General features: G+C 44.1%; 1 protein-coding gene across 1 annotated transcript; it reads right to left on the bottom strand.

The window, feature by feature from the left end:
* Positions 1-1713: 1713 nt before the first annotated feature.
* LOC117470219 (deleted in malignant brain tumors 1 protein-like) lies at positions 1714-18001 on the bottom strand. The gene is made up of 9 exons (XM_034114909.1): positions 17883-18001; positions 17664-17699; positions 17261-17566; positions 8149-8463; positions 7127-7438; positions 6173-6460; positions 5461-5784; positions 3312-3440; positions 1714-2845 (listed from the first exon to the last, which is right to left on the bottom strand). The coding sequence occupies exons 1-9, from the start codon at positions 17923-17925 to the stop codon at positions 2523-2525; spliced, it is 2076 nt and encodes a 691-aa protein (XP_033970800.1). The 5' UTR covers positions 17926-18001; the 3' UTR covers positions 1714-2522.
* Positions 18002-18729: the final 728 nt, after the last annotated feature.

An 18729-nucleotide genomic window follows, 5' to 3' on the forward strand; every position in this document is an offset into this window, starting at 1 on the left:
GGCATTAAAACTTCTCATAAAGAGGAAAAAAGGGAGACATTAAGCTTAAGTTTGATGTTGACTATCGAGCTCTTGATGCTCCATGACCTTAGTAATTGAGTTTTGTAATATCACATGAATAAGACGACACCTAAATCTGAAGACTAAAGAAACATGCATGAACTAGTTTTGCTAAAAGCTAATTTGCCTAGCTTAGCAGCGTAGCAGTTATTACCAGCGACGTGCAGTCAGGGGAGGCAGGGGGTGACAGCCTCACCTGTCATACTCCAATGTAACGGGAAAAAAACGAAATAATAATCAAATGTCTCCACTGATCTGTGTTGTAAATGTGATTTCTGTATGATTCCAATCGCTTTTTATTGTCAAAATTGTCAAATTTGCCGAGCTCCGCTACAACTACACGGGAGCGATCATCAGCGATGAGAAGTGAGGCAGGGACGAGCTCTGCCTCACCTTACCCCACAGTAACTGGCTGGAGCGCGGGCACTAATTTAGCGGGAGCACTTGTTTTGTGCCCGCGCTCCAGCCAGTTACTGTGGGGTGAGGTGAGGCACAGATGAGATCTGCCTCACCTCAGAATGCGTCACCCCACAGAAACTGGCTGGAGCGCGGGCACTAAGCGCATGCCTGTTACCATCTCACTGTAGGTCACACATGTAATGTTTGTAGATCCCTTTATATAGTGGGAATGCTGATACAGCATTCCCACTATATGTTATGCTACGGACAAAAAGTTTATTATTATTCCGTCCAATTATGTTGTCCGTCTTCTCCTCCCACATTCAACATCGCAGAAACTCCGTTCAAACATCAAAACGTTCAGCTCGGTCGGGAATCGATGGCTATTACTTTTCTCATTCATAACTTTCATAATTCCAGAGATACATCCCATAATACATCACATTTTTAACATTGAAGTCAATGGAGATATTCTTCAGACTTCAACAAATCTTCATGCGACTTCAACTGCTAACTGTTCGTTCATACTTTCACTCAGAAACCTCATTCCAACTTTAAAATGTTACACATCTTTCTGACATTATTCGTCTAACACAACTTTTAAATCTGATTCTTACTTTTAGAGATATTAAACATTGTTCAGACCTTGTTAAAGAGGCTTTCTTCAGATTTTAACATTAACTAGAATGCGTGATGTCACAGCTAGAGGGTAAGAAATCTTGAAATGTGCCCAAACCCTACATTCCTGAGACATAACTTTTCATGACAAACGTAGGAAAACATCTCGTAGCTTGAAAAATGACAAATAATTAAGCAAAATAATTAAACAAAATGCCTCTTGAGGGCATGAAGTGACAAAAACGTTCAACATGTCTCCATTAAAGCCCATTGTAATTTCAGGCAGATATTTCCTCACAGCAGCAGCCGCACACCTTTCTTAAACTGAGCCCACAGGTTCTTGTTGCTACTGTTATTCTACGCAGAGACGGTAGACGCAAACAACAAACTAGACTTTTTAAACTACAGGAAGATAAGGAGGACTTTTACAAAACAGTAATGGAGATTGTTGTCCAGAAGGATAGCATGGACTTCATCTTCAAGTCAAGGTAAGACCACAACTGTAATGAAAATGGGATCTTACTAAGAGAGAACAATCCAATATTTAGATTTGGGTATCCTTTTGTTGAACGGTCTGTTTGAAATGAATCGAAGCATCAGACTAAAAAAGCTTTTGAAAATAACAGAATATTTCGATTAAGGTCAAAATATAATATTTGTAAACCTGGCTCTGAAAGAGTCAGTGCCTCACCAGCCATGAACCTCACCGCACATCCCTGGTTATTAGCATCTCTGATTCCACTTTCTATCTTTCTCTCCAACTGATCTGTACACATTTAGAAACCTGAGTAGAAATGCAGAAAATTCAGATTCGGAACATAATGGCGGATAAATGAACACCAAATAAACGAATGCTAAAAGCAAACTAGCCTAGCTTAGTAGCATAAATACCCAATCACAGATTTGGTCACGTCATACACTCTCTACACTATTTGGCTTATTGTATTTATTTATTGTCCTGACAGTTATATAGCTTACTTCATCTGAACTACTTGCACACTTGACTGCAACACAATTCTTGCACTATTTTTATTTGTGTTTTATTATTGTATGTCTTGTATAACTTGGTTGCATCGTTGGAGGACTTCTGGACTGAAGCTTGTCATTGTTAACCCTTCACTGTAGCTGCTGTGCACATGACAGCAAAGCCTTTGAATCTTGAACCATTCAACTGGGTTATAATGATAGTATTGTTCCTTCATTGGTCAAACAGGTACGCCCTACTTTGGTCACAGCTAAATTGGAGGACAGATTAGATTTAAAACAACAAAATGTGATATTGGTTCCTGCCTTGTAATCTCAATGCTACAACTTTGATAAACAGCAGTGCAGTTTAATAAGGTGTATGAAATAATATAATCATGATAATGACAACTACTCTCTTCTCCTGAGGCTTCATCTTCTCTATCATAAACCCTGTGTTTACTGAGACTCTGTTGGACTCCTCAGAAGTTCTGATACACATCCTCATCCTCATCCTCATCCTCATCCTCATCCTCATCCTCATGGTCTCCACTAACGACTTGCTCACTAAGGACTACGTTAACGTAATCATCCTCATCGTCACTGGATTCTCTTTCCTCTCCGTCCTCTTTGCCCTCTCTGAAGTTAGCGCAGCTCTCTTGCTGCTCGTAGACATCGATGTCCTCTTCCTCTCCTCGTCCTGACTTCTGTTTCTTCTGCGCGACCAAGTCATCCACGTTCACATAGACGTTCTCCTCTTCCTCATCTTCCTCTTCATTGTATTCATTGATGGCTGTGACCGACACTGAAACACAGGCAGGAGGTGTTTCATGGAGATCAGATTTAATTCTTTACGCCTTCAAACTAAGTTAACGCTCTCCAGGTTGCTAAGGGTCCGTATTGTGTCAGACTTCAGAAGTCATGTTATAATAAAGTTACCCTCTGGTTCCTCTCTCCAGTTCATCAGACATCTCTTTATCGATCAACACCACGCGTGTATTTGTTTGATCTCCAAAATACATGTAAATACTGTGATTTACAGGATTCAGTATTTATTTGATTGAATACACAAGCATTGGATGAAACTGTTTTGTGACTCCTTGCATGTACTTTGGTCAAAATGCAAATTCAAAGTGTATAACATAAATAAAACAGAACAAAGGAACGTGGCTTATAGTTTGACTCGAATCTGAAAGCAGTTTGTACCTGAATGAAATAAAAGATAAAGTATATTAAAAACACAAACTGTCCGTTAAATCAAATATACATACTTGGAGTTTGGTTGAGGTCTCCGGGTCTCCTCCTGCGGATCAGGAAGAAGAAGAAGACCCCCCCCAGCACCAGCAGGACCAGCAGGAGACCCCCCCCACAAAGTGAGGAGACCAGCACCATCACAGGAACTACCAGAGAAACACACAGTCAGTCATTTCCACACCGCATTATTAACCTCTTAAGCCCTGAGCCTGTTTTCCAGGTCTCAGGCTCGAAAATGCCATTCCCAGAACAAATGACCATATCTTCCCTTCTAAAAGGGTTACATTAATAATCTTTTTTCTCAAAGTAATGATAAACCTGTGAGTTGGATGTAGAAAAGTCAGAATCAATATAGATGTTTTTTATTTTAAAGAAAATTCAGATTGAACATAGTAAAAAACTGTAAATTATAGTGTCCGTCCAAAAATAAAAGATTACTTATAGTGAAAACTACCCTTGGATGATGGGTTAGTAGACTAAAAGCTTTAGGAATCCAAACTATAACATCTAATAAGTACCCTGTATCAAGATTGATGCAAAACAAGTGACATTTGACCTTTTTAGAGAGGTTTAGAAAAAAAAAAACACTTCTGGGGTCATTTGGGTGGATTTGCCGTATCTCTGGCCCCCCTTGGTCGATTTGGGTGATTGACACCTCTTTTTAACTGTTAGAGCCAATAGAATTGAGGGGGGGTTCCTAAATCCACCTACAAGTTACCATTGAGGAGTGGGAGTGATGCGCACGCAGTTTGCCCAAAACCGAAAGCTACGTTACGCTTTGAAAACTGAAAACTAGGCTTATTGACATAAATATGATGAAGGATTATCATATATATTATATATATAGTTTTTATGCGTTTTAATGCCCTTGAACACAACTTTTGATCAGAAAACAGCAAAGGTACGACGTATTTGCCGTTTTGGCTCCGTAAAGTGAAGTTGTGTGTTGTCTTTGCTGGCTTTCGCGAGTTTTGGTCGCACAGTGATGATACTTATACCATTGGAATCCGTGGAATCTCAGCTTCCATATGATATCAACTTTGTGCAGATCCGATGAAGTATACAATATTTCTACCGTGAGTTATGTGCTAAGTGCGTTAGCACTCTTTTGCTTAGTGCTAATTCAGAGGCGCGGCGTTAGACTTGTGTTTTGTTTTCGGTAAAAACGGTTCATATCGTCAGGTAGATGAGTTTCTTCCCATTAAGTGGGTTTGACACATTCATAGTTTGTTAAATGTTAAGAAGCCCTCAGACGCTGTTTCTTGCAAGATGGGGGCACCGGGTTTAACAGGTTAACTATTCATCTGATCGACCTACCGCTGATGTTTGTTTTGAACTGTCTGTGGTCTTGGGGTCCGGTTGGCCGAGGGACATTTACCTAAAGAGTTGGAATTATGTGCTTTTTCTTTAGTTATCAAAAGGTCAATTCACACATTGCCATTACTTTAAAACTTACCAAATATGCAGTTTCGTTCAGTTAGCGTACTGAAATATCCAATGTAAAGGTAGCCAGTTAGATAGACAGCTAATGTTTGCCAGCTAGCTAAATAGCACACTGACCATGGATGTATAAAGGGAACTAGATTGCATGACTTTGACTTATAACACAGTTTTTCTAGGATGTGATATTACACATTTTACTTAAAGGGGACCTATATACCTTGTATACATGAATATGTGTCCCCGGTGTTCCAGGGAACTCACCAAGTGTCAGAAAACACAACCCTCTCTATTTTCCTCCATACCCAAATCTCTAAAAAAGGGGCTGCAACGGATCTGATAAAAACTGATCCAGATTTGAACACTGTCCTGACGTCAGGACGGTGGCGCTACGGCTATTGGGCCAACTCCACCAATCAGGAGGAGAAAGCCACGGCCATTGCCGTTCGAAAGCGCTGGAGACGCTGTAGTACATATGCCAGGCCTGTAGGTGGTGCTGTTCTCACTGAATCAGCCCTTGCAAAAACAGAGCTAAAAAAGTGCAAATTGAGCGAAATGAGGCATGGCTAAAATGCATGATCTGTTTGGTATTTTGAAAAAAAAAAGTATAAATATGCCTTATATAGGTATGGTCCTACACTATATTATTATAATATAGCATGATAGGTCCACTTTAAGTTTAGTATCTGAGTACTACTTCTCCCTTTGCATTTAGTTTCCTCTTACATGTGATGATGACAGTGATGGGTGCTTCCTGTGTGGAGGTGAAGGTCCTGGAGGACAGGGTGACCTCGTACAGACAGCTGTAGTTTCCCTGCTGCTCAGGTCCGGCTGCAGGGAAGCTAAAGGAGGCCGAGTGGTTCACTGCCGGCCTGCGGACGTTAAGGCGGGACCCAGAGAAGAGGAGGGAGAAGAATCCTCCAGGATACTGAGGAGCAATGGAGCAGGTGAGGAGGAAGCTGTGACCTCTGGTGACCTCTGCACCTTCAGGGCTCCAGAACAACCCCCCGCTGGGCGACGTCAGAGAGAGGTTGGGCTGCTGCAGCGGCACTGAGGGGAAGAAGAAAAACAACAAGAACAACAACAACAAGAAAACATTACGGATCTGCAGGGATGTATATCTCAAATGTGTCCGCTTCAGTCAGAGCTGGTTAGTGTGTCAGGGAATGGGGCCCTCTGCTGGGACTGCTACCTCCACGACCTGACTCCAGATAAGATGGAGGGAAGGTAATCAATAAACCTCTCAATCCTCAATCCTCAAATCCTATTGAAAACATTCTGAGGACTGTATCGTCAGTGTCTTTGACTTTCTATCACCTTCACCTCACATAGCAAAGAACACTTTGCCAGACTGAACTCTTACCAGCTGTGGGCAGACAGCTCTGAAATTATGTTTTCTTTTATATAGAAATAATCTCAAACATAACTTAACGCTTACCAGAAACAGAGAGTCTGACGGAGTCACTGAAGGGAGAGCCTGAGCCTCGTATCTGATACTGACACCGGTACCATCCCTCATGGTCCAGGTTCACTTCCTGAATGCTGAAGGAAGCAGAGCTGCTACCTGGAGTTCTGGACTCTCTGAAGGAACTGGAAGTCTTTTCCAAGATGAACGTTGTCTTAGAAAACAGCGGTTGAGGTAAAGTTGATGAAGAACAGGTGATGCTGACGCTCTGACCCCAGATGACCTTAGGATACATGGACAGGCTGGGCTTTGGGAGTCTCTCTGAAAGATACAACAAAAAAACCGAAATATATCATCGCTGTCACAGCCTTTCTGATTGTCTTTTTTTTAAAGGTTGTGTGTCTAAGAAAAAGTTTAGAAAGTGGAAAAAAGTGCAATTAATATCAATATCATCAGACAGAAGCAGTGTTACTTGCATAATGAAAGAAAAAGTTGAAAAAGAAATGAGACCTAATTTTTATATAATGTTCTTTTTATTGTTATTAATGTCAGGCCCTAGTTTTTGGCTCATCTGCTTCCTCTTTTTTGGAAACAGTTTTCTACCCTTCCTGTCTTTGTGTGTTTTCCAGCGTGCTGCTTTTCTGTTCTGGATCATTTCAGGGTCTGACTACAGCTCTGTTCTGATTGTCTTGCCTTACCTTGCCGTCATTATTCCTAAAACTAAAGTATATTCTGTTTGAAGTTCCTGTTGCCTGCTTTTTCTGGCCTTTGGGTTCGTTTATTAATGGATGGTAAAAAATGATATCTCTGGTCTTGATATGCTGAATATTACTTGGTTGGATGTAATCATGTTTTGAGTTTTTGGTCTTGAGAATGATTTTATGGAATGCAAACAAAAGAAAAAGGAATTGTTCTGATACCCCTGGTACCTTTGAGCTAGCTGAAAAGAAGCTGACTTTGAGAAGATAAAAACTAATATCCTCTCACCTGAACAGACCACACCAGCGTCCTCACCGTGTCCACAGTTATGAGTCCCAAATCCTCGATGGGTACAATCAGTCACAGAACTTTCACTTCCTGAACAGCCGACATCATCAAGCCAGATTGGTCCGGTCCCCTCACCATAGTGGGCTGAGTGAGGGGCCCTCAGCGCAAAACCACAGCCCAACTGTCTGCAGACGACCTGAGCATCGTCTAGACCCCAGTTATCATCACACACTGTTCCCCAGGTACTGTTGTGGAAGATCTCAACTCTCCCAGAGCAGTTATTGGACCCAGAGCCAGCCAATCTGACCTGATCTATAAAACATTGAATATAATATTTAAGTACTTTAATGTAAACTGAAAACCAAAAGGATGTATGCATCACACCATAACCTTGACTGACCTGCAGCAGGTGAAGATGAGGTCAAGAGAAAAGAGACTAGCAGCAAAATTAAAAGTGCAGACATAAAAAGTTTCACTTATTCCTGATTAAAATGTCTTTGGCCTGAGAACTGTAAAAATAGTCTCAAGAGATGTCATGTCTGTTCCATGCAATAACTCAGACAGGCAGGTCAAAGCAAATGCTGCTTTAACATTCAGTTTTGGAATATTATTCTTGCCAATGGCCAAATGTCTCGAGCACTTCCTCTCTCTAGTCATATAGGGTTATTTTAAATCCCAGGCTGCAGTTTGGTTTGCTGCTGACTAACATATACTTATATGCTGATGATACTATACACTGAAGGCAATAAGAGGAACTCAAAGGTCAGAGTTTCACAGCCAAACCTCTGTGTTTTAACACTTTTAAAGACATAAAGGCCTTGTTCCTTCTCTCTTTCAGATACGATGATGTTTGAAACCAACACTGGTTCCTCTCAAAGTAATACAATAGCTTCATTAACACAGACTTTATCCCAGAAATGCACAAAGGGGGGGGGCATGAATTTGGCTTTCATTGAGAACTATTGGATGGATTGCATTTCGTAACTGACGTGACTTTAAGAATAAATAAAATATCCTCTCACCTGAACAGACCACACCGGCGTCCTCAGAGTGTCCACAGTTATGAGTCCCAAATCCTGGATGGGTACACTCAGTCACAGAACTTTCACTTCCTGAACAGCCGACATCATCAAGCCAGATTGGTCCGGTCCCCTCACCATAGTGGGCTGAGTGAGGGGCCCTCAGCGCTGAACCACAGCCCAACTGTCTGCAGACGACCTGAGCATCGTTTAGATCCCAGCTATCATCACACACTGTTCCCCAGGTACTGTTGTGGAAGATCTCAACTCTTCCAGAGCAGCGATTGGACCCAGAGCCAGCCAATCTGACCTCAGCATCTATAGGACACGATGATGTAAAATATTAAAGTACTTTAATGTAAACTGAAAACCAAAAGGATGTATGCATCACACCATAACCTTGACTGACCTGCAGCAGGTGAAGATGAGGTCAAGAGAAAAGAGACTAGCAGCAAAATTAAAGTGCAGACATAAAAACTTTCACTTATTCCTGATTAAAATGTCTTTGGCCTGAGAACTGTAAAAATAGTTTCAAGAGATGTCATGTCTGTTCCATGCAATAACTCAGACAGGCAGGTCAAAGCAAATGCTGCTTTAAAGGGGACCTATCATGCAAAATGCACTTTTGTACGTCTTTTATACATGAATATGTGTCCCCGGTGTTCCAGGGAACTCACCAAGTGTCAGAAAACACAACCCTCTCTATCCCCGAGGCAAGCGTTTGCTCCCGCTGCTTTAATTCAATGCAATCCCTCCCCGTCGAGGCAAGCACTGTAATTCTCTCCGGTTAGTCCACCAGCAGATGACAAACACCCACCTCTCCGCCTCTTCCAAGGAACGAGGGGACCGTGCGGCAGAGTTTCAGTTTCAGTTTCTGTCGCCGGTCAAGATGTCCGTTAAAGTTGAAATCTTCCGGACAAAATGAGAAAAGTGCCGGTCAAAGGTCTTCTTTGTTATTTATTGAGCTTTAAAACAAATGAATAACGACTCTATATAATAAGACACGGAGGACGGAGATCTCTTTTTCTCCCCCTCTTCTGACAGCCCAGCAGCTGATCAGAGCACGCCTCCCCTCTCCTGCAGGGGGGCGTGGTCAGCAGAATCAGACCCGTAGACAGCAAACCAAAAAAGGGAGCGTTTGAAAAAAATGCGCGGGTCCGCTCAGTGAAACAATAACGAAACATGGAGGAACAAAAGTCTGCGTTTAAATCCTGTGTCTCTGTGTGTGTGTGTGTGTGTGTGTGTGTGTGTGTGTGTGTGTGTGTGTGTGTGTGTGTGTGTGTGTTTGTAGAGGTGTGTGTGGTTAAAACACATCAGCCTGCGGTCGCTCGTTAGCCTTTCTAATGATTCTGAAGGTAAACACAGTGAAGGCACTGCACGCTCCTCTTCTCAGAGGCTGAGTTAACCGTCCCGCTGCCTCCTGGTGCTGCAGAGATTTCATGAAGTGAAGGAGGTTTTATAAACCAGCTGTGGGCAGCAGATACTGTGAGTGTCACGTACATGAATTCATAGATCAAGGCAGACTGGTGCACACTCTCCTGTTTTGCCAATCCGGTGCTTAAACAAATATAGCTCTACACCCCTGGCCGAAATGTCCTTAAAATGAAGTCAGAGTTCGACATTTTAATTCATGTCCTGCCAACACTGGCAGGACAGAAGGCGACACGCCCGTTCTAAGCCGTGTCCCTCACGCTCAAGCTTCCGGTTTCGCTATGAGTGGTCGCATTTCCGAGAGCTCCCGCATTGGAGGTTATTCCTCACGATTTTTCACATATTTCATCCTCCTGACAATATGGATTATGGACTCCTACCTCAACTCATCAATGAGGCAACATCACTTAGTGAAGGAGAGTAATGAAAGCGGGGATAAAATGAACCACAATGACTTTTACCTTCTCAACGGCTGGGAAAGGAAACACCTCGCTTTTGGAAGTGCAAGCATTCATGCATTATTAACTGCAAACCCGACGCGAAAGTACTTACCCCCGTCAGGCAAACTAGACCGAAGAAGTATGATCGTCTTGGTCTTATTGTTAGCGGGAGACATCCATCTGAATCCGGGCCCGGTGCAGACAAGAAGCCAGTCCTGCAGGCTGGAGGAGCTAGCATCACAACTAGCATCTCTTCCGCTGCAGCAACAACTACGCGACGACAACAGAGACAGCGGAGACCGAGGAATCAACGGAGACTTCGACATTCCCCCGAGGACGCCTCGGCAGACAGACATGCATGAGGCAGTGACGAGAGGAAGAGAACCGAGATCCGAGGGAACAAATATCCTATCCGTGACATATGGATCTTAACAAAGATCCGCTATACAGTAGTACCAGACATACTGTACATCTACCGTACTGTATCAGACTTTATTTCACATGAGCTCCAGTGTGGAACCCCACTGCACCCCCTGGTGGATCAATGATCCATTGCAGCTGGCTTCATTATAATTACATTTATTAATCAAGGGGGCGGTCTCAAGTCACGCTGGAGGTTGTCCTTTGAGCGAGGGCAGAGCCTGTGCCGACAACGGCCCTCGCATTTTAAACTGTCCGAAATGAGGTGCTACATCTGTATATGGTGATGTTACTATACACTGAAGCAGGGGTATGTTTGACCCACACAAAGTGTGTGATCACAATTTTATGTTTATATTGTAGTGATCACTGATTCATACACTGGGGTTACATAATTCAATCCAGGAACTACAGGTTGGGGGTATTGTTTCCGCACGGACATATATGTTGACGGTACCTCCGGGGTACCTACTGTGTGTCCTCCTCTTTCATTTTCTCTTCTCTCCTGTGCCTTCGACCCGACAGCATGTCAGTTTCTGCTCCCCAATAAAGCGAGATTTGCACCTCCGATGCACCGCCTCCGTCTCTCTTCTCTCTGCACTACATTGGTGACCCTGACGTAAGTCTCGCGAAGGATCCGAGACTGAATCGAACACGGCAAAAAGCGCAGCTTTTCTCGAAATGCCAGGGATTTTTGGAGACCTCCGTAGCTGCCTCGTGCGCTCGGACTGTGGCTCGGTGCGCCCCACGGAATGGACGCGGACGACGCTCGCCATTTCCACGGCTTTTCGGCTCTGGGGGACGGCAAGCCTTCCATGGGGCCGGTACGCGACCGTGCCGGGTTTGTTCGGGACATGCGGCTGCATGTCCGGCCAGCGACTGACGGCCGCCGAGAACAGCTAGCCACGACTGCTAACGGCTAGCAGCTGGCAACAGCTAACGACGGCTAGCCACAGCAGCTAGCGGCTATCGACATCCGACTGTTTTATTTTTTTTGTGGTGCCTGTGAGGAGGTTCGATCAAGTCTGGTCGGCCTCGCGTGGATCCTCTCGCTATTTCGCCCACCTGTTTTTGTTCGTGGACGGGACGACCATTTTTGAGCTTTTTCTGGTGCCTGAGAGGAGGTTCGACCATGTCTGGTCGGCCTCGTGTGGACCCTCTCGCTTTATCACCACCTCGACGGCGGTGACGCGCTTCTGGACCCCGTCTCGCCTCTTCCCTCGCCTCTGCGGTTTCGAACGTCACCCGTGCCTTCATCAGCCCGCGGGTGGCGCGCTTCGGGACCCTGCCTGGCCTCTCCTCTAACCGCGGCTCACGGTTCGCCTCGACGGCGCCCCGTCTGGCCTCTCCCCTGTCCACGGCTCTTTCCTCCCGGGGACACGGCTCCTTCCTCCCGAGGACTTCGTGCCCGCCGCCGCTGTGCCTTCGCCTGCGGCCGGGCAGCGCTCCTCCCTGCCGACCCTGCTTTCTGCGGCCCCCTGACGACGGCCCGTTCCGGCCCGCCCCCCACCCCCCGGTGGGGATGCCCTCGCCCTCGTTGGGGCCCCTACCCTCTCCTGCGGCCCCCTGACGACGGCCCGTTCCGGCCCGCCCCCCACCCCCCGGTGGGGATGCCCTCACCCTCGTTGGGGCCCCTACCCTCTCCTGCGGCCCCCTGACGACGGCCCGTTCCGGCCCGCCCCCCACCCTCCGGTGGGGATGCCCTCGCCCTCGTTGGGGCCCCTACCCTCGCCGGCGGCCCCGCCCTCCTCGGCCCCTGTGGTGCTTCCTCCCGACGCGAGGATTGTGTCCATGGTTGAATTCTGGGGGGGCTTGTGTAGTGATCACTGATTCATACACTGGGGTTACATAATTCAATCCAGGAACTACAGGTTGGGGGTATTGTTTCCGCACGGACATATATGTTCACGGTACCTCCGGGGTACCTACTGTGTGTCCTCCTCTTTCATTTTCTCTTCTCTTCTGTGGCTGCGACCCGACAGCATGTCAGTTTCTGTTCCCCAATAAAGCGAGATTTGCACCTCCGATGCACCGCCTCCGTCTCTCTTCTCTCGGCACTACAATATTTAATATCATTTTATATTACCTGTTTAACAATGGACAGCAGGGGGCAGTAGATGGCAGAGTAACACTGCCGTGAAGGGGTTTGTTATTATTTACGTGTCTGCCGTAAAATGTCTGACGTGATGACGGAGCTGTCGTTAGCTTGGCATTCTGGCAAGACCCGCCAAACGAGCAGCAAAAGGAATTCTCTGCTCATCATTTCTCCTGCTCTACAGGTCAGTAATGTGTACAGATTGTCACAAATGTTATAAATCACAATGTCTTAAGTTTGAAGTGATGTTTAGATGTTGGTTATTATGTTTGATGCCGTTTAATGCCGCGTAGAAGACCACCTCGTGGTGGCTGTGTGTGTATGTGTAATGGCGGTCGCTATTTAAATGTAGTAGACTCGCGCTCCCTGATGAAAGTGAATGCAAGCGAATTGTTTATAGCTAACAAGTGTTTTAGGTGTGTTTTGTATTGTCTATGTGTCCTATGGTCAGTCATCATTTAATTATTATAAATGCGTGTTGCTTGATGCTAATGCTAGCATATATTAGAGCAATGCTAATGCTTTGCCTGAAAAGGTCATCAACAGTGTTTGAATACAGCACCAATATCTGTTTTGAAGCAGTACATTCTTATTTTGAGTCATGATGTTAATGACAATTGGGTATACACAAATGTCTTTATTTTAAATACTTCAAGCATTCAAGTATATTTGAAGACATGAACATGTGTTTATATTGAGAGCAGTAAAGGGCAAGAACAATTGTGTTTTGTTTTGTGCCAATTGTTAATAAATTCTGGCAAGACCCGCCAAACGAGCAGTAAAAGGAATTCTCTGCTCATAATTTCTCCTGTTTTACAGGAATATCATGTGTCATCGCGCCCTGCATAGCGGGGTCTGTTACATATGCAACCTTTTTTAGGATGAGAGCGACTTTCAAAAAATAAAACAAGTCGTGAGCTACTTTTGCTCCTCTTTTTCTTTTTTTTTGCAGTGTATATATTTAGCACATTTGAACATTATGATATGCTGACCTTTAACCTTTGTGTGCTGTTTGGGTCTGTGGGACCTTTTGCAGTGTTTACTAAAAGAACATGTATGCAATCTCATTATTTTAACCTGCTTTATTTGGGGGGGTCCTAACCTCCTCCAGGGGGGTCCTCACCTCCTCTAAGGGGGTCCTCACCTCCTCCAGGGGGGTCCTCACTAGGGATGCCAGAAACTGACTATGATCAAATTCGAAAATCGGACAGCCCTGGCGAATATTAATCGATTATTCGCCACTCTCTCTCTCTCTCTCTCTCTCTCTCTCTCTCTCTCTCTCTCTCTCTCTCTCTCTCTCTCTCTCTCTCTCTCTCTCTCTCTCTCCCTCTCTCTCTCTCTCTGTCTCCCTCTCTCTCTCTCTCTGTCTCGCTCGCTCTCTCTCTCTCTCTGTCTCGCTCGCTCACAGAGGCTGCGTGCTCCTCCGTGGCGATGGCGGCTTGCGTTAAAAAATAATAATAAACATATTTGTACAGATGGAGCATCTTATTTCAGACTCCAGCTTACTGCTTCCTGCCTACTACCTGCCAGTTACCTGCCTAAGACCTGCCAAAGACCAGTATCTGGGAATGTTAAGCCCTCCCACTATTTTCCAAGAGGGTGTTGCCAGATTTTCAATTTCAGGATTTAACCAGGAGATGGCGCTATATATTAAATAACTATGGCCAAACTAAGACTTAGTTTTTCACAAGAGAAAATGCAGATATTATATAAAAAACTAAAGTTAAAATCTTGTTTTTAATGCCCCAAGAGCAATAAAAACACTTGTTAAAAAATTGTCAATGTTTGCAATCCCCAGGATGTGTCCTTATCAAACCAAAATAGAAAATGCAGATATTACACTCAGACATTGGAAAAGTCTATGTTAAAAAGCCTCAGTCATGTTCAGATATGTTACTATTTATAATGTTATTGTTGTTACAACAGAAGATGTTTTTCTTTATATTGAAGTTAAATGCATCAATCTGGTGCACTTTGAGGTCAAAATTAAGAGATTTATGGATACCGCTGGAAAAAGCTGCAGTACATATGCCGAGCCTGTACGTAGCGCTGTAACTTCCTCCACAAAAGCAGCCTTCTTTTTATTCAACGTGGTGGGGGCCGAGGGAACCGGGCAGAGTTTTTCGCCGGTCAACGTGTGTGAAAGTTTAAATCTTCCTTATTGAGCTTTAAAACAAATGAATAACGACTATATATAATAATAAAATAAACACCGGCTGTTGTTATGCCTGCTGTAACGTTAAATTACTCCGTTCTCCGCTTAAGTAATTATGCCGTTACAAGCTTCATAGTTGTATTTATCATCTAAATTTGCCGAAACAAGTTTAATATTCTGAAAGCCAAGACTTTGTTTATTTGAAATCAGATGAAAACAAACTGTAACGGACCCTGCCGTGTTATCTTGATATTTCCGGCACAGACCCTTTCATACCGGCAATGCGCGATAGAAACAACAGGAACTGCGACAGCATAAATATGCGAACACAAACCTACAGACTGCTGGAGAAGAGATATCACAGTTGGGACACACACATTCCAATGGCCAATTAGTTTTAAACAAAGAGTATAGCCTACTCAACATAGGGGGGTGGGGGCTGGTGAACGGTATGGTCAATGTTTGTAAACACTGTGACATTTTGACTTTATTTGTCATATTTGGAGCGTTATGTTAGAATGAAACAGCCAGGTCGTGACTCACAAAAAAAAAGTGTTACTTCACTAACTGTAAGCTTGTCACTCAGAGTAACCTACAGTTAACTTAACTGTTGGAAAAGACACACAGCTGAGAGCTGCCGTTTCATTCTGACTGTTTAAAAAACGGTAACAACGGACTATTTTTTTTAGCGGATGCATGTCAATTTAAATCAATACATACAACTATTTTTTAAATCAATAAAAACATTTTCTAAATCCATAAAAGCATTTCAATTAATATTGGGAGTCATGTCGTTACTTTGTTGAGAATGTGGCCATGTTATAAGCGGGATAATTTGCAGCGACTTGGTCATTATGGGGAAAAATAACACCCAGGGATCAAGATCCCTCCGCTACGCGGATCTTGATCTGCCTGACAAGGCTCCATTAAAATATAAATATTTTTAGTGAATTACTGAGTTTAGGCACGTTAATAACATTTTAATGAAGTTGAATACAGTATATTCATATTTGTCAGTGATTTCATGTCAATTCGGCGAACATAAACATAAATGATCGTGGTGAAGGTGATGATTAAATTAGGATTAAAAATCGAGAGCCGGCTGCATTTCCTCTCGTTCGTTTTTTTTCGACTAAACAACATTATTTTGTTAAATAACAACATGGTGATGTTTTGTAAATGATTACATGTCTTATTTAGCACAGACTATGATCCTATCCGCTATACATTAGTACCAGACATACTGTACATTGTGGTGATTGACATTATTCACCCACGGATCTATGGGTTGGGGTATTGTTTCGCACGGACATTTTAGTGAACCGGACCAGCTGTTTCCGCCGGTCTTCGCTTCCCAGGCATGAAGTTGTTTACATGTGTGTTCAGATGCTAAATAAAAGTTTAGCTTGTACTTTTGATACCCCGCCTCCGACTCCCGTCTCTCGGCACCACAACACCCAGTTTACTGTATCGAAGTTGATTTCACATGAGCTCCAGTGTGGAACCCCACTGCACCCCTGGTGGATCAATGATCCATTGCAGCTGGCTTCACAATAATTACATTTATTTATCACGGGGGCGGTATCAAGTCAGACTGGGGGCTGGCTCTTCATCACGAACCGATCACGGGCCGATCACGGACCAATCACGGACCAATCACGACCCTCGCGTTTCAAACTGTCTGAAATAAGATGCTCCATCTGTAAAGTGGAGGGACACAAACGGGATTTCGGGACATGTCCCCCCTGTCCCCAGTGGAAATTACACCATGCGTGTGTGTGCCTCAAGTGCAATACATATATAGGCCTATGCAAGTTGCAACACACACACAGTAAAGCTCTGCCCCTCATGTGCTGCATAGGCTGCATGATAGGCTGCTCAATGGGGCTGATGTGTTGTAGATTCTGCCAGAAGGAAAGGTCACACTCCTTATGAAGCGGTGAGCTGCCGCTCCACATTGCTTTTCTTCCCGACTGCAACGCTGGTCCCGCAAATCAAGCAAGAACGTGATTGGTCGATATTCATTGTGGGGGTGGGGGGAGGAGGGGTGTTAGATAGATATAGAGTTGTAGTAAGTAGATAGAGTTCGCTATGATTGAGGTTTCGTTTATGCATAGGGTAGATTCTTTTAATTACATTTCCTTTTTTGTTTTGTGTATTTTATACATTTTGGATTTGCTTGGCGAGCTATTTTTAGAACATGCCCCGCGGGCGACTCACGTTGCCCGTGCGGGCGACTAAGTGCCCGCGGGCACCGTGTTGGCTACCCCTGCACTGAAGGCAATAAGAGGAACTCAAAGGTCAGAGTTTCACAGCCACTTTTAAAGACATAAAGGCCTTGTTCCTTCTCTCTTTCAGATTCGATGATGTTTGAAACCAACACTGGTTCCTCTCAAAGTAATACAATAGCTTCATTAACACAGACTTAATCCCAGAAATGCACAAAGGGGCGGGGGGGCGGGGGGGGTGTGGCATGAATTTGGCTTTTATTGAAAACTATTGGATGGATTGCATTTCGTAACATGGTCCTGACACGGTGCATTGACTTTAAGAATAAATCAAATATCCTCTCACCTGAACAGAACACACCAGCGTCCTCACCGTGTCCACAGTTATGAGTCCCAAATCCTGGATGGGTACACTCAGTCACAGAACTTTCACTTCCTGAACAGCCGACATCATCCAGCCAGATTTGTCCGGTCCCCTGACCATAGTGAGGGACCCTCAGTGCTGAACCACAGCCCAACTGTTTGCAGACGACCTGAGCATCGTCTAGATCCCAGCTATCATCACACACTGTTCCCCAGGTACTGTTGTGGTAGATCTCAACTCTTCCAGAGCAGTGATTGGACCCAGAGCCAGCCAATCTGATCTGACCGTCTATAGGACACAAAAAACATGATGTAAAATGTTAAAGTCCTTTACAGTAAACTTAAAACCAAAAGGATGTATGCATCAGACCATAACGTTGACTGACCTGCAGCAGGTGAAGATGAGGTTAAGAGAAAAGAGACTATAAAGAGAAGAGAAGAAACGGCAGGGCCGATTACTTTCAGGAAAATATGAAGGAATCAAATATCTACTTCCTGTTTTAGACTTAGTTTTAAGAGACATCCTGTTTAGACCAAACGATAAATCTGCTATGCATGCAAAGGAAATGCTCCTTTAAAATTGAGTTTTGAAATATGGATCTTACCGATGAGCAAAGGGTGCAGGTTTCTCTGCTGTTTGCTCCCCATGGCTGACTCTAAGACTGCCTCATCTATCAGTGAGGGAACAGGCAGAAGGACACTTAACTTAAAGCCACTGTGCCCAGACAGACTTCCCACGGTAAGAACACTTCCTCTTTCTGGAGATTATTTTTAATGTACAGCGTGCCAGTGTGGTTTGCTGCTCACTTACTTGTACTTATTTGGCAATAAACTGTACCTCGAGAGAAATAAGAGGAACTCAAACGTCAGAGTCTCACCGCCAGACCTCTGTATTTTAACACTTTTAAAGACGCCTTGTTCCTTCTCTTTTACAGATAAGAAATGTTTTTGAACCAAGACTAGTTCCTGTTCACAAAATACACACCCTTCCTTATCACACACTTTTGCTCTTCAAAGAATGGGTGGCAGCAGATACATGTTGAAAATGTTTTAAACAATTTATGGATTTTGTATTTTACATTTTAGAAACCAATAGCATGACTTTCAGTTCTGCACAAACAGACCACGAGAGAGAACAAATATATTAACGACCCGTCCACACAGCAGCGTTAAAAAAATCTTCCAACGCTTCTGCCCATTCACTTTGAATGGGGTGACGTCACTTTGCCTCACTTTTCGCCGAACTGCATTGTGGGAAGCAGAGCGGAGATTTCCAGGCATCTCAGGCTTCAAAAGTTGAGCAATGTTCAACTTTTGAAGCTGAGGTGGAAGCGTCAGCCAATCAAATCCTGTGTATGCAAATCTGACAGTTCAAGCTCTAGCCAATCAAACCACGTGTATGCTGGGAGAGACATACCGCAGGTCATTTCCTCATATTCCAAAACATGGAGG

This window comes from Trematomus bernacchii, unplaced genomic scaffold (assembly GCF_902827165.1).
Source record: "Trematomus bernacchii unplaced genomic scaffold, fTreBer1.1, whole genome shotgun sequence".
Taxonomy (NCBI): Eukaryota; Metazoa; Chordata; class Actinopteri; order Perciformes; family Nototheniidae; genus Trematomus; species Trematomus bernacchii.

Coding starts and splice junctions, on each gene's coding strand:
- LOC117470219 (XM_034114909.1), bottom strand. CDS start 17,925: ATGGGGAGCAAACAGCAGAGAAACCTGCACCCTTTGCTCATCG. Junction 7,439..8,148: donor CGCCGGTGTGGTCTGTTCAG/GTGAGAGGATAT, acceptor AATGTTTTATAG/ATCAGGTCAGATTGGCTGGC. Junction 3,441..5,460: donor CATCACTGTCATCATCACAT/GTAAGAGGAAAC, acceptor TTTCTCTGGTAG/TTCCTGTGATGGTGCTGGTC.